This window comes from Sinocyclocheilus anshuiensis, unplaced genomic scaffold, assembly GCF_001515605.1.
Source record: "Sinocyclocheilus anshuiensis isolate Anshui unplaced genomic scaffold, SAMN03320099.WGS_v1.1 scaffold840, whole genome shotgun sequence".
Classification (NCBI taxonomy): domain Eukaryota; kingdom Metazoa; phylum Chordata; class Actinopteri; order Cypriniformes; family Cyprinidae; genus Sinocyclocheilus; species Sinocyclocheilus anshuiensis.
The window spans coordinates 525319-542058 of record NW_015552598.1 but is presented as its reverse complement, the minus strand read 5'-3'; the positions used below and the strand labels follow the sequence as shown (position 1 = coordinate 542058).

The following is a 16740-nucleotide window of genomic DNA, read 5'->3' as shown; positions in this document are numbered from 1 at the left end:
TTCTTCAACGTCTCAAGGCAAAAGCAGGCCAGCGCCGGGGACTTTTTCTCTGCAAAACAAACTATTTGCAGTCACGACAAGCCGTAAACAAGCGACTCCATCCTGCGAAAATTAGCAGAAAAACATTGCCATCATATAAATCTCAGTTTGGACGTTTGGATGGTGATTGTGAAATCGTCTGAGTGAGACCCAGGGCAGACGATCGAGAGAAACTGGGGTGGGCGGGAGTGCGCTGAAGTCACACGATAAAAAGGGTTTGCTCTAGGGAAAAAACTCTTGATTCCTTCCGCAGCCTCCCGTTCACCATCGTGCGGTATGAAGCGTCTACCTGGATACTTACCGTCATTACGCAAATTTCGGTGACTTTCTTTCCCTCCCGACTTGGATTCTACTTTATGATGATTTTGGATATGTACCTTTGGGATGAAAAGAACCCTTTCCCTGCCCGCCGAAGTAAGATAAAATAGGGTTTCACTGACATTGGAGTTACTCCTCTCGTTCCATATGAAGAAGTCAAACGTAAGTGAACGGATTTTGCTTTGACGCGAGTAATTTAGCGTGAATCACATGTGATTTGCTTTAGTGTTTTGCTACGTGCGCTTGCAAAAATGCGCTGTCTGCAGAGCGTAACTGGGGGAAATGTAAATGAACACGGTAGCGTGTTTTATATCACAACATATTGATGCGACAGTCTGAAAAGACTTTCTCGCATCGTTGACCTTTTAAGTATTTTAAGACGCTAAATGCGCACGAAGGCGCGCAATTACGCGCACTTAATTAGTTGGTGGGGGTGTGGAAGGACTAGCTACATAATAGTTTATTATTTAAAATGAACGTGACCCTTGTCGTCAAGTAGGCTACCACAAACATGCTTTGATTTCGCTGAGGTGAACGTTATTATACTGTAACAGCGTGTTGGTTTCCATCCATTTAACTTGTCACATCCATTTTTCGTCATTTCTACTCAATTTGAATTTTCGGAGTTTAAACCAGAAATGGTTAAAAGAAGTGCGACTTTAAAAAAAGAATCAAGCTTAAGTATTCTATTTTAGTTGGTTCAAATGTTTTACGATGTGGTGAGACGTGCATACTTCGATCTGGTCAACATCAGCTTTCGTTGTCGTTTAACAAGAGAATATTTTGTCTTCGATGATCTGTGGTGTCCTCTCGATGATATATGTGAACAATATGACTATTAAAACATGATCGATAAATATGAAGTCCTCGAAACGGCAGATAAGAGTAAATTAACACTGATAAAACGACACGACCTTTGGACGTTTATGCAAGTGGTTAACGCGAAACATTTACATGCGTATATATTTTGTACGAACTAGATCTTCTTGGTACATTACTCACCGTCTTGGAAATGTTGTACAACGGGAAATAATACAGGGGAAATGGCTTTCATTAACTGCGGGGATACTCGAAATGCACCAGGCTTTTCTAACAGGCAGCATCACGTACTAATGCTTCCCTTCCCTTACCTTTTAGGTACTGTAAATTATGAACATTTGCCATGTTGTAAATATACTCAGATTTCAATAATACATAGTTTATATTGATGTATGAAGAGACAGAAGTCATTCACCTTGCACCTTCTTAGCCCTGCTGGGAATTTGAATTACCTCTTGCTGGGAGTAAGCAGTTTTACGATGATAAATTGGCATGTGGTGCTCACCAAGACATGTTTTTTAAAGACTTGATTTATTTGTGGTGCATTTTTGCTATTTTATTGATAGACAGTAATAGAGAAGCAGAACATAAAGAAGAGAGAGGACAGATTACAGACCAGGATGGCAAAACGTTTGAGGCTTGATTTGAACTCTGGTCTCCCATAAGCATGTCACCTCAAAATGTTAGAGCATTCGCATATATATGCTTCAATAAAGCACTTTATTCTTAAGCACACATAATTTATGTTTAACTTTGGCGGTTTTGAAAGTAGCCTACATTTATTGGCTTTGACACACCTGCCGCTGTATTCAAATCTCAGTGCTTGTAACCTTGTCTTACTTACAACCTAAAGTTAAATAAAGTTAATCATTTGTAAACATAAGAAGCTCGCTCATACTATACACGTGACAGTTTTGATTTCTGAGTCATTTGATTTTTGTGGTTAATCTATTGGAGATCATTTAATGTATGAGGAAAGTGTTGTGTGAACACCTTCAATTCGGTGTACAGTATTCTGCAGTTAAGAAACCAAACCTAGTACGTGAATAATCATTGAACTAATTGTACAGCTCTTTACCGTCACCCGTGACATACATCGACCCCTTTGCCAAAACTGAGGCTCAATTATGTGAAACATCTTGCATGAAAGCAAAACGCCTTCAATCATATGCCAAGCCCAAAGGCAAAAATAAGTTAGCGACAGTTTGTGCTATTTGACAATGAGGAAGTGTTGCGCATCAAAAACTAGCAATCTTGAAGTAGGTGAAACCTTGGTATTTTTCAGCATTTCCTCTTCATAGGTAATACCCGATTTCTGTCTGGTTTGTTCTCAATAAGCGCATAGTTCAACACAGTTCTTTCCTGGAAGATTTCGTTTTAGAAATGCTGTGAAAGTGCAGCTATACATGCAGTTGACATTCTTGTGCATGGCCTGAATTTAATGTACAAATGTGATTTGTAGCCTATGTTTAGCCTCTGAAATTAGACATGGAAAAGTGAAGACATGTATAATAGCACTTAAGCTACAACAAATGAAATGAGCTACAGACGCAATTTAAACAGTAATCCTATTCACAGTCTTCAAAACTGGTTTTAGTGATAACATAAATCTTTCAAGACTGCTAGAACAAACTACAAGGTTGTGAAACAATGGCATATGCTTGTGGGTAAGTTTAATAAAGTTAACTTTATTAAAAAAATAAATAAAAAAATACCTGAAGTAACATAATCCACAATCCTTAAGCAATGTTCTGTTACTCTGGAGAAGTCTTATTTGGCTAAATATTAAATGTTAGTTCATATGAGATGTTGCTGCATTACAGGATTAAAGACAGCATTAATGTGTTCTGATAAGAAAATAAATTAAGAAGACAGAAAACCAGTGGCGGCGCTAGAGCGGGGCTTGACGGGGCTATAGAAAATTGCTATTGAAAATAGGTGTAGGCTACGAAATAAAGCTGCTCTTAATTTTCATTGATGACTGCAGTGTTAATAATTTTAATAATAGGTCTATAATTCATTGTATAAATTAATACACCTGTTTTTTTTTTGTTTTTTTTTGCTTTTTAAAAACATTTTCAATGAGGACAGCGCGTCATGCGCGCTATGAAATTATTTCGGGGCAATAATTTCATGTAATTTAATAATAAAAGTAACCTAATAATAATAATAATAATAATAATAATAATAATAATAGGCCTAATAATAAGAAGAATGTAACAAGCCTACAATAATTGGAAATGATAAATCCTCTTAATATTGCCAATTTTTGATGCTTTTGACAATATCTCTGGCTATCGTCGACACATGATACGACGCATCTCAGCACCGGGAGGTTATCGCGGCACTTTATCTATCGTTAAAAAATGGATAGAATTTACCATGTTTTCCTGCCAGTTGGCATTGAGAGTGACTGACACTTGATGGTCAGAAAAAATGACTAAATAGATGTGTAAAAAAAAAAACAATAAAATAAAATAATGAAAAAATACAAAACTCCCTACTTTCTGTCTTTTCTATGTGCGTTCATAAATTGTATTAATTTGTAAGTGTCATATTTGGCAGTTGTCATTAGAAGTTATATTACTAATAACAGTGGCATATGAGAAGTTTAATACCACAGAAAAAATGTAAAATGTGCCTTTTTTAAAGCTGCTGTATATAAAAAACACAAGGTGGCTGAATTTGCATGCTATTTAGATAGCTGAAGCTTAGGCTCATTACTTTCACTCAATTTAATTAGTTTTTTAGCACCCCCTTTGAACTGTTAAGCCCCCCCTCAGCACCCCCAACAAAAAAATCCTGGAGCCGCCACTGCAGAAAACTCAGATGGATTGCATTATTCACACAGTTTTATGGGATTGGTTGTCCATCAATTCCCTCATAAATTGTCTGTCATGTACCATTGTCTTTTTCTGTTATATACATACTATGTGTAGATAACTCTTTTAAAAGATTATAAAAAAATCTAAACTTCTGAAAAATATCTGGACGAAAGTCACTAAAAAAGTGAGAAAGTGAGTAGTCATTGTAGTAGTGATAAGACAAGAGGGTTCTTTCCTCCCTTACAATGGTAAAAATCACTGTAACATAGAAAGCCATAGGTTAATGTACAAAACAAAACTATACCAAAAGCACTATGAAAAACAAAATGTTTAATAAAGGATTAATATTTGATGGATAAATCTGGAGCGTATAATCAAAGGCAATTAGTAACACCATTTTCTGGATTTTACTAGGAATGGTTTTGTTATGTAATTATTTTTTGTTTCCTGTTTGGACTGAAGATATGCAACAGTGTGTTGTTGTGTCTAAGTCTAACAATGTTTATGATCCATAAATCAGATTTTGTCATATCAGATTATTCATTTTGTGCTGTAAAGACTCAAAACTTGTGGAGTTTAGAGTTTTACACAGATTAAAGAAATAAGCAGAAGTTCACTACATACTAAATAGATTACCGAGTAATCCAAACACAGTTGGAACATTAATAAGTTAATACATAAATATGTGGTTTGAAATAAGTCTAGCAAGCCTTTCCAGAGATAAAATACCAGAAAGAGGAATGCAGGGTTGCACCATAATTTAGCTGAACATTATCAGCAACACCATTCCATTAGGCCTGTTTACCTGTTTACGTTGTTTCCATATCCTTTTATTCCTTACATAGCATTTGACACACACCTGGCTTTGACACTGTTAAGCCTAGTCCAAATAAAAAGGTTTTCAATAGCGGATTCACAATAAAGGGTGAAACTTCATCTGTGTTTGGAAAGAGCTTAATTGTATAATGGACTCTCTAAAGTGAATTGAACCCAATGATAAAAATTAAATCACTGGACCGGCAAATAAATCTCTTGCTTTCATTGGCGCACTCTTAAAATTGAATATGTCAATAAAATTAAACTCCTAACGTATAATATGATTCTCATTAGTTTTCTATTGTTTCTCTATTATGTGTTCCATTTGTCTGTTGTTTTATTGCAGAAATTGGTTTACTTCGAGTAGCTTTTCAATGCCTGGCTCAATTAGCGATTGAAAATGAATCATTTCGCGATAATATCTTTGCATTTCTTTTCTCTCAGAAATCATTTTCTCAGCGTTCTCATCAAAGTGTTGGGTGGGTTCCATTAGCATATCTACTTGTCTTGGTTAGTTCCTGATCAAGGCCTCCCTCCAGCACAGGCTATTGTAATTTTTGCTCCCACCCAGTCCATAGACTCCCTTTAAATTAGCTATAAAATTGCCAGTTCATATTTCATTGGGCTCCTGTGGCATGTTGCCCTCTATTCAAACACTCATCAGAGGACATTGCAGCGTAATCGATGTTACCCTAGCTAGTATAAATCCGCTACGTCTTTTCCTATTGTTTCCTTTGGTTTGAGATGCTTAGCAGCACCCAATGATTTTGACTTTACTGACTAACCCCATTGAAGAAATAATCAATACGATCCACAGAAGAGTAGAGTCATGGCTGCCGTGGAAGAATTTGACATTCTTGGCAACATGAGAAAGCATATATATTCTTTGGGACATTTGATAGCATCTTTAGCTAGTGTTTATTTGGTTAGCCAGAGGTTTGTAAAGTGCACCTGAATGGACACGGGCAGACAGAGTGCAATTTGCGGAAGCAAATTTAATTTGAGTAGTTTTTGAGTGGATACTGGTCGCTGGCTATTCAACTAAGTCTGAAATGATTATGCTAGTTTTCCGGCTGCTGATATTTGTCCTCTTGCTACTCTGGCCTGCGTAAGTAGATCACATGGCTTTACAAAACTGCCTTCCAGACACACATCTGGTCACTTTTTGTAATCAAAACTAAGAGACGGTATTGTTTTTCTCACATCTTTCAGCTTTTTCCATGTAGCTACGTTAGCATGTAGTGTTAGCATTTGTCTCATAGGCTAGCTAATATCAGTCATCAGGATTCTGCCTGTTTTTGAAGTGTTAAGACTGATATATATATATATATATATATATATATATATATATATATATATATATATATATATATATATATATATATATATATATATATATATATATATATATATATATATATATATATATATATATATATATATATATATATATATATATATATATATATATATATATATATATATATATATATATATATATATATATATATATATACACCATGAGATATCGTAATATAGACTGTGAAAAGATGAAAAGAAGGAAGATAGATGACTAGACGTTTTTTTTGGCACCATGTGCTCTGTTTTCGCTAATAAGATTATGTAGTGAATGGTACATTGTTCAGAATGAGCTTGTATGTGCGTCTGGGGAGCTTGCAAAGTTAATAAACCCTAGTGATCAAAGTCAGCATTAGCCAGCAAAGTCTGGTCAGCATGACTCTGGCAATGATCTCTAGTCAAGAGAGTGAGTGAGTGAGTGAAGTGACGTGTGGCCAAGTATGCCAGTGGGCAGCCATATTGCTGCAGCACCCGGGGAGCAGTTGGGGGTACGGTGCCTTGCTCAAGGGTTTCTATGGCGTTATTTTAATGACAAATGTCGAGAGCGCATTATTGTAGCGCGAAAGCACATTAATACAATGCGCGAGCGCGGATTTCCTTTGCTCTCGCACAAAACCGGACGCGCGCGCTCCGATAGACGCTGCTCTCTCCCGGAGAGAGTGCGTGCACTTAAAACTTGTCTCCTCTCACTCAAACTGTGTCCTGTGCACTCGCAAATCTCATTGGTTGATAACTTTTGACAACATTTAATTCAGGTGCGAAAAGAATTAATATCTATAGCGCATGAGCACAGAGAGATTTGAGAGTGCACAGGACACAGTTTGTGTGAGAGGAGCCATGTTTTAAGTCCGGTTTTGTGCGAGAGCAAAGGAAATCCGCGTTCGCGCATTGTATTAATGTGCTTTCACACTACAATAATGCGCTCTCGACATTTGTCATTAAAATGACGCCATAGGTTTCACCTCAGTTGTGGTATTGCGGGTTGAAGAGAGCACTGTACATTCAGTCCCCCCCCCACCTACAATTCCTGCTGGACGTGAGACTCTCTATCCATTAGTTCACGACTGCCCCCTGAGAGCTGCTGTTAACATGATGTTCAAAAGGGAGGGTTGAGTTGTCGCTCTCTTTTTCTCTCTGCTGGTGGTCAGTCCAGCTCATAGTCAGCCATAATGAGATCTTGCTCTGCTTCACATCTCCTTTGTCTGGCTAAATGAAAGTGACCTCTCATTTGACGTGTTGTAGCAAGCTAACACTTTCAAGATTTCTTTGTGTTTATAATACAGCAGTCTGTACAATGTCCTATCAAAGCCTGACAAAATTTATGTCTCTGTGACTTTATATCTGCAATGTGACTTTATAATTGTGAGAAACAAAGCTGCAATTGTGAGATATAAAGTTGCGGGATATTAAGACGCTGTTACGAGGAAAAAAGTTGCATTTGCACGTCATAGATGCAAAGTCACATTGTGAAATACAAGATCACAATTATGAGAAACAGTCGCATTTGTGAGTTATAAAGTCACACTGCAGGATATAAAGTCGCAGTTATGTGGGGAAAAAATTGAAGTTGCGATATAATATAGGGGCACATTGTGAGATATAAAGTCACAATTATGATAAACAAGGTCGTGTTGCAGGATATGCAGTTGTAATTATGAGGGAGAAAATGTGGTGTGTAGAGTAACATTGCAGGAAATGAAGTTGCAGTTATGAGGAAAATAATTGCAATTGTGGCATTGAGGCACAATTATGAGAAACAAAGTTGCATTTGTGATATATCGGGTAGCAATTAATTTTTATTTTGTATTTACTTGATAAATGAGTTATAGACAAAGCTAATTTTAGTGCATTCTGGGATAGGGTTCACTAATATGTAACTATATACTCTACAATTTACCACGTATTATAGGAGACAGCATTTAGGAGATGCCTGCACCTTCACACACCTATAATGCCTTAAAAGCTGCCTATGTAGGCAGCTCGTGCCAATGGTTTGGGAGTAACATGTTGTTCAGTTGATCAGTTGAGTGGTTGGCTTTGCTTACAGTCTATTGATTTATGGCAGTTAGAGCTGAATTTGAGCACAAGTGAGTTTGAATTGTTGACGTTTAAATAGGAGACAGACAGATGGTTGTTGTTGTGTCCAAAGTACTTGCTGAAATCATAGTTCTTGGCTATGAAGGTACTTTAAAGTCTTGAAGGAAGTCAAATTATGGATAATATAACCAATGAAACATCTGGGCTTCCATGTGTTGTTTCATTCATCAAATTTCAACAAATCCTCATCTGGTTCACAAGACGCAAGAGATCTCTACAGTCCCTGGTGATGCTGTCTGAAATACTCGCAATAGATTAACTGCTTGTTTGAGTGCATACTAAATTCCAGATGCCGCCATGTGTACTAGCATTGTTTACTTTGAATTATATATTGCAATCCATTCATTCAAAGCAAGACCTAAGCATTTACATGAGGCCAGTCTTATTTATAGTTCGATGCAAATAAACATGCCCTGTTTAACCAGGAAGAATATTTTTAGAAGAGCTGGTTGGAAAGAAGATACATTTTGGAAACTCGTAATGGGGAAATCAAAACTATTGCATCATTTATTAGGCTATATATTATACATTTGTAGATTTGCTTTAAAAGCTTATGACCTGCCTAGCATTAACTTTTATACTGTTTTTATTCAGTTTGTAAATTCATCACCTTTGAAGCACCCCTACTCCAATCATTCATAATTAGGTGAAATATGTTTGGTATATTGAGTTTTTAAGATTTTTTCTTGAATATCCTGTCACTAGCTTTGCATTTTATAAATGTCTTTGACTTTTAAAGTCAAAGTAAATTGTGGTTTGCAAAATATTTTACTTAATGTGACATTCTGAGAGAATCAGGATATCCACTAATGAGAAAAAGCTTAGTGGGCGATTTTATTTAGTTTTATTTTGAACAATAAAAAGTGGACATTTTGTACCAGCATGGAGCTAAAAGCTAGTTTGTTAAAACAACGGCTAAACAGAATGCTAGTTTGCAAAAATAGCAGTTAAATAGAATGTTAACTTACTAAAACAATGGCTAAATAGAATGCTAGTTTTTTAAAACAGCAGGTAAATAGAAAGCTAGGTTGCTAAAACAACAGCCAAATAGAATGCTAGCTTGCTAAAACAATACCTAATGAAATGCTAGTTTGCTAAAATAACAGCTACATAAAATGTTATTTTGCTAAAATAACAGCTAAATAGAATACTAGTTTGCTAAAACATGGCTAAATAGAATGCTAGTTTGCTAAAACAACAGCAAAATATAATGCTAGTTTGCTAAAGGAATAAATAAAGTGCTAATTTACTAAAACAATAGCTAAACAGAATGCTAGTTTGCTAAAACAACAGTGAAACAGAATGCTGGTTTGCTAAAACAACAGCGAAATAGAATGCTAGTTTGCTAAAGGAATAAATAAAGTGCTAATATACTCAAACAATAGCTAAACAGAATGCTAGTTTGCTAAAACAACAGCGAAATAGAATGCTAGTTGCTAAAGGAATAAATAAAGTGCTAATATACTAAAACAATAGCTAAACAGAATGCTAGTTTGCTAAAACAACAGCAAAATAGAATGCTAGTTTGCTATAGGAATAAAGTGCTACTAAAACAATAGCTAAACAGAATGCTAGTTTGCTAAAACAACAGCAAAATAGAATGCTAGTTTGCTATAGGAATAAAGTGCTACTAAAACAATAGCTAAACAGAATGCTAGTTTGCTAAAACAACAGCAAAATAGAATGCTAGTTTGCTATAGGAATAAAGTGCTACTAAAACAATAGCTAAACAGAATGCTAGTTTGCTAAAACAACAGCAAAATAGAATGCTAGTTTGCTATAGGAATAAAGTGCTACTAAAACAATAGCTAAACAGAATGCTAGTTTGCTAAAACAACAGCAAAATAGAATGCTAGTTTGCTATAGGAATAAAGTGCTACTAAAACAATAGCTAAACAGAATGCTAGTTTGCTAAAACAACAGCAAAATAGAATGCTAGTTTGCTATAGGAATAAAGTGCTACTAAAACAATAGCTAAACAGAATGCTAGTTTGCTAAAACAACAGCAAAATAGAATGCTAGTTTGCTATAGGAATAAAGTGCTACTAAAACAATAGCTAAACAGAATGCTAGTTTGTTAAAACAATAGCGAAATAGAATGCTAGTTTGCTAAATGAATAAATAAAGTGCTAATACAGGGCTGTACAGTGCGACATATATGTCGCACGTGCTACAAAAAAACTGGTCTGTGCGATGCATAAATTTACCACTGTAGCACGGGTGCGATACAATTTTGCATGTTCATAACACAGTGTATATAGTGTTTTATTTTAATATTTGTACATTCAATTTCTTGAATTTTACTGCTAAATACTGTACCTGAAAAATTTTCTTATTTTCTAATAACAAAGATAAAATAATGACAAAGATTTTTATCTTTGCTAACTTTGCCAAAATGTCTGCCATTGTTTTTTATTTTATATTTTGTTAAGGTGTAAGAGGTGTTATGTTTCTGCACTCTTGCATTTTTAGCAAATTAAGAAAACTTTGTCTAAAACAATTTTTGTGATGGTTTGTATTTTTTGTGCTCTGTATGGAACATTAGTGCCTGTTTAAGTGATGAACTCCATTACTTGTGTTTGTTTTCAGACATGATAACAGACGTTTTATACGTGTGCTACAACGTTTTGGCCTGTGCTACAAAACTTTCAACCTCTGTAGCACCAGTGCTATGTGAAAAAAAAAGTTAACGTACAGCCCTGTAATATGCAAATAGTTTGCTAAAGGAATAAATAAAGTGTTAATGAACTAAAACAACAGCTAAACAGAATGCTAGTTTGCTAAAACAAAGACTAGACTGCAAGTTTGCTAAAACAACAGCTAAATTGAATGCTAGTTTGCTAAAACAACGGCTAAACAGTCTGCACAAAATTATGTAAGAAAATTATTACATTTTAATGTAAAACTGAACTTTGGAATAGCATACACTGATGAATCTTTTACAACCCAGATAGCACACGTACGTCTGCAAGATGTCTGTTAAAGGTCTTTTGATCTGGAAAGCATCTGCTGTCTACAAACGTCTGAGAGACGTCTTTCAGATGTCAGTTTTACATCCATTCTAAATCATAAACATCTTAAAGACATCTAATAGACGTCTATTTGACATCTAAAAGGAAACGTCCTACAGACGTATTGCAGATGAGCAAACTCTCATATATGTCATATGCAGATATAAATTTATATGTCTTGCAGATATAAATGCAGACATCAAATAGACGTCTCCGAGATGTACGTGTGCTATCAGGGAATAAGACCAGAAACATACATTATTCATGAAAAGTTTCATTCATGTTGACTTTGAAAATGAGACTTTAAAAACATTGTGCTGTCGCTGCTTTTGAATGTAAATGCCTCACGAGAAACGCATCCGATCGTGGTCACGTGATCCCAAAACCAGCCTAATTTCTGAAAATATGTAAATGCAGAGCATCAATTTTGTAATTGTGCAATTACACACTCGGAGCATATCGCAGCTAAACAGCCTGTCCTCAGATGAGTCTGCTCTTCACCTCTGCTCCGCTCCCCCTCTCTTTCAATCGCTGGCCCGTTTCTCCCGACAAGGCTCATGCATTGTTTGTCTGGGATCACCCTAGTAAGCAGGGTTAAGAGCAAATCTGCCTCATGTTATGCAACAAGCTCAAATCGCAGGTCTGGGAAGAGGGGAGCAAAAGCTTTAAGCTCTAAGCCACCATGGGACAACAAGCTTTATAGCGGCGGATGGGAAGGAGACTTTGCTAGACAAAAACGCTCATTTATTCTATCAAAACTGACCCGGTTGTTCTCAAAATAGCAGTGAAAACATTTTCCGTTTTGCCTAATACTCCTCCAAACAATGAGCTTAGAAATTAGGACACAAGCAGATCTGTGTTATTACAAGATTTTCGATACGATCAATTAGACTGATCTTTTACCTCTTGTTTTTCAGATTTGGATATGCACCTGTGTCCATTTATTGCTGTACATGACAGTTGCTGCCTATTCCAGTGAAATAGGAAATCCCATTACAGATGACATCAAGAAAATTTATTTGTTGGTAAGAGCTCGGACATTCTTATCTCTCCAGTGCCGCTTTTTTCCCAGCGCATTTTGTGAAAGACAACAGCGAAGGCTGATTTACCGATGCTCTGGGGGGAAAGAGCTGAAATTTATTTCATGTGTGTTGGAATGAAAGCCCCAGACATGTGGTTCAAAGTATGATAATAGAGTCATATACATAAAACAAATGCTTCGCTCCAGACAGTCTTTTTAGGATCATCAACCTGAAAGGATTATTGAGTTTATCACTTTGTTGGAACATGTTGTGTAATGGCATTTGCTTTTCTTTAGCAAAATATTTACGAAGTATGATGCCAAATCACCGTGCGTGCCATATGCTGAAAGGTTAATAACCAGTCATTAAAATCTTTTGAAGTACATATGTTTGCGGCTTCCATAGCTATACCTTAGCCAAGGTTATAAAGCAAATTAGAGTAATTCCATGTTTACATTGTGGTTATATACTGGTAAAGTTAAATTTTTGAATCTTTATCGATGATGAAATTACCATGTGCATTGTAGTTTTTGGCACTTAGAACCGGCTTTTCTTCTCTCCTATTAGAAACAGAATATTCCAAAAGACTACAAGATTACATTACGTTATATACCTAAAGAAGTGGTGAGTTGTTATTATTCAGTTTCATTGAATCGTTCACGGTAATAAAAGCAAACATGGTGATAATCTAGTAATGTCTTTTGTTTTTCTTCAAGAGTGGTATGTGCTGGGTGAAGCTAAACGTATTTCACTTGGAGGTGAGCTTAAAAGGCCTGGCACAGAAGTTTGGGAACATATCCTCCAATAAAGATAATATAGGCACTTTTGTTCAAATACTGCAAGAGATGCGGTATCACATTGGACATGGCTTGGTAAGTTACCTCAACCAAGTAATTACAATAACAAGTGTGTTTCATGCAGAAATCTTGACATATCTAGTATGTTTTGTTTTGTTTTGAGTTACAAGTTTGTCTTGTCAGCTATAAAAATAACACAGTAATTGAGGAACTTTTGTAAAACGATTTGGAAAAAAAACGGTACAAAAGGTCTTAATTAGGTCTTAATTTCATTATCAAAAATAGTTTAAACGGACTTCAATAAAAAAAAACATTTATTTATTTATTTATGGTGTGTTTTATTCATTTCTTTTTCAATAAAATGTTTTTAAAAATTATATAAAATTAATATTCATTATTAAAATGTATATATTTATCTTTTATTTTTATTTAAATTTATATTTTTATAATTTTGTTTAATGTTTATTTTTCTTATTTTTAAGTAAAAATTGCAGCCAATGGGCAAGGTTTGTAAAACCACTTGGAAAAATAATTCATTCATTTGTAAAGCAGTGCAAAACCTGGTATGTTTTATTAAGGTTTTACGATTTTTTTTTTTCAAGAATAGTTTAAATATTTTATTAAATGAATATTTATTATTACAATTGATTTTTGTATAATTTATTTTTCTATTTATTCAAATTTCTATTTAAACTATTCATTTTTATTATAAGTAAATCATCACAACAAATGATCCACTTGTACATGGAAACCATTTTTTCTGATTCTTCAGGAGGATTCAATGCTAGAATTCGATTGTCACTACGTAAATGAGATGTGGCTTACGGCAAAGTATTTTGAATTTGTGGAGGACTTTTTCTACACTGCCAATTCGTCAAGAGATGCCGAGGATTGCGAGCCCCCGCCGTGTCCCACATCTACAAAAACAACAGTAACGACAACTACGACAGCGTTGACAACGTCAGCGCAACATAGTACAAATGGTGAGGTGCATGTCATAACCAGTCTTATAGGCCTTGCGAAGGCATGGTCTACACATTGTGGAGTGTTGTCTGTGTCCTTTTTAATGAAGCTATTGAGAAACCGCAGAATGTCGTTTGTGGAAGGCCGCCCATTTGCAACTGAGGTTTTAGATGTTAACACCCGCTTTTAAATCATATCTCTTGTGGCAGCTTTGGTTGCAATTTTGCACATGTTGTGTGTGTGTGTGTGTGGGTGAATGAGTGTGTGTGTTCCACGCCTTTTCAAACGAAGCCGCTGGACAAAACGAGAGGCAACATGTTTTTGTCAGTGCTATTATGACAGAGTCTTAGCTGAGGTTCAAAACCAAGAGACGCTCCCTAGTGAACGGCATGAAAGGGAGAGCAGAATCGAAGTCCAATTGTCACCATGTTGATTACAGAGCAATCTTCAGATCTTCCCAAGCGCAAGCTCTTTCTTTCTAAAAGCGGACAGATCAGATCTTTCATGGGGCGGAGAGAAAAGGAGATTGTTTCTGACTTTTTAAGCATCTAACAATGAACGGTTTCTATCTGAGACTTTTAATGCTTCTCTGTTTCTGGCTTTCTCTGAGGAACTTTTGTAAAACGATTTGGAAAAAAACAGTACAATCTGCAACGTTCCCTAATTTCTTTTTTTTTAATAGTTTAAAATAAATAAAAATATTGATTTATTTATTTATTTAGAAGTAAAACATTGTAACCGATGAACAAGAAACTAACTATTCATCTTGTAAAGCAGTGCAAAATCTGGTATGTTTTATTAAGGTTTTATTAATTTCTTTTTCAATTATAGTTGTAAATAATTTCTATAAAATGAATATTTATTATTAAAATGTATATATATATATATATATCTTTTATTTTTTACTTAAATTTATATTTTTATTTAAAACTATTTTTTAAACTATTTATTTGTATTCGTTTTAAGTAACATTGCAACCAGTGAGCAAGGTTTATAAAACTATTATTAATTTTGAATAATTAATTTTTTCTATTTATTCATATTTCTATTCAAAATGTTTTAAAAAAAACTATTCATTTTTTTATTATTTTTAAGTAAAGCATTGCAACAAATGATCCACTTGTAAATCGAAACCATTTTTTTCTGATTCATCAGGAGGATTCAATGCTAGAATTCGATTGTCACTACGTAAATGAGATGTGGCTTACGGCAAAGTATTTTGAATTTGTGGAGGACTTTTTCTACACTGCCAATTCGTCAAGAGATGCCGAGGATTGCGAGCCCCCGCCGTGTCCCACATCTACAAAAACAACAGTAACGACAACTACGACAGCGTTGACAACGTCAGCGCAACATAGTACAAATGGTGAGGTGCATGTCATAACCAGTCTTATAGGCCTTGCGAAGGCATGGTCTACACATTGTGGAGTGTTGTCTGTGTCCTTTTTAATGAAGCTATTGAGAAACCGCAGAATGTCGTTTGTGGAAGGCCGCCCATTTGCAACTGAGGTTTTAGATGTTAACACCCGCTTTTAAATCATATCTCTTGTGGCAGCTTTGGTTGCAATTTTGCACATGTTGTGTGTGTGTGTGTGTGGGTGAATGAGTGTGTGTGTTCCACGCCTTTTCAAACGAAGCCGCTGGACAAAACGAGAGGCAACATGTTTTTGTCAGTGCTATTATGACAGAGTCTTAGCTGAGGTTCAAAACCAAGAGACGCTCCCTAGTGAACGGCATGAAAGGGAGAGCAGAATCGAAGTCCAATTGTCACCATGTTGATTACAGAGCAATCTTCAGATCTTCCCAAGCGCAAGCTCTTTCTTTCTAAAAGCGGACAGATCAGATCTTTCATGGGGCGGAGAGAAAAGGAGATTGTGTCCGACTTTTTAAGCGTCTAACAATGAATGGTTTCTATCTGAGACTTTTAATGCTTCTCTGTTTCTGGCTTTCTCTAGAGAAACGTAACGGTTTGCCTGATGACCCCGAAAAAGGTGAGTCATCACATAAATGTCTTCAGTCATCACTGCTCTATGCATCCAAGAGATAGCTGGTCCAAAAATGAAAAACAAAAGTAAATAAATCATTTACCTGCCCTCATGTTGTTCCAAACCTTCATGACTTTTATCTCTTCACTGGAACTCAAGAAGAGATACTGCTGTTTTTCTTACGATGAAAATGAATAAGGAATAAGGCCGTCAAGCTCCAAAAATCAAAGAGATTTGTGTTGTATTAACAGAAAATATCCGCTGAAAGTAACGACATTTCATGCCAGGCTGGCAGACAAGTATTGGGCCACTTTATGTTCTTTTTTGTAGTTTTTGAGGCTTGACTATGGTGGCCGAGAAGTGCAGAGCAAATCACAATTCTGAAAACAAAATAACAAATTACAAACGCAAATGCAAGTCTAAAAAACAAAATAACAATTCAGAAAGCACAACAACAATTCAGAAAACATTATAAGACGTCAGAAAACACGACAAATTCGAAAACAAAATAAGTCAGAAAACACAACGACAAATCCGAAAACAAATTAACAAGTCAGAAAACACAACGACAAATCAGACAAACCGGAAGAGGTAGGTATAGTTTGAGACAGCGCCATTGGTTTGGGATTACTCACCGCTGACTGGACGAGACATCTGTCAATCGACGTATACAGGGAAAAACCAGCCGA

The 16740-nt window shown here is 35.6% G+C and overlaps 1 protein-coding gene across 1 annotated transcript in view; it reads left to right on the top strand.

The window, feature by feature from the left end:
- Nucleotides 1–261: 261 nt before the first annotated feature.
- The window catches only part of LOC107665732 (kit ligand-like), a 21157-nt gene continuing 4678 nt past the window's right edge, over nt 262–16740 (top strand). The window contains exons 1-6 of the mRNA XM_016456741.1: nt 262–519; nt 12202–12309; nt 12874–12930; nt 13023–13178; nt 13876–14086; nt 16022–16057. Coding sequence (XP_016312227.1) covers nt 505–519; nt 12202–12309; nt 12874–12930; nt 13023–13178; nt 13876–14086; nt 16022–16057 — 583 coding nt within the window. The 5' untranslated portion in view covers nt 262–504. The remainder of the gene's footprint in view (nt 520–12201; nt 12310–12873; nt 12931–13022; nt 13179–13875; nt 14087–16021; nt 16058–16740) is intronic.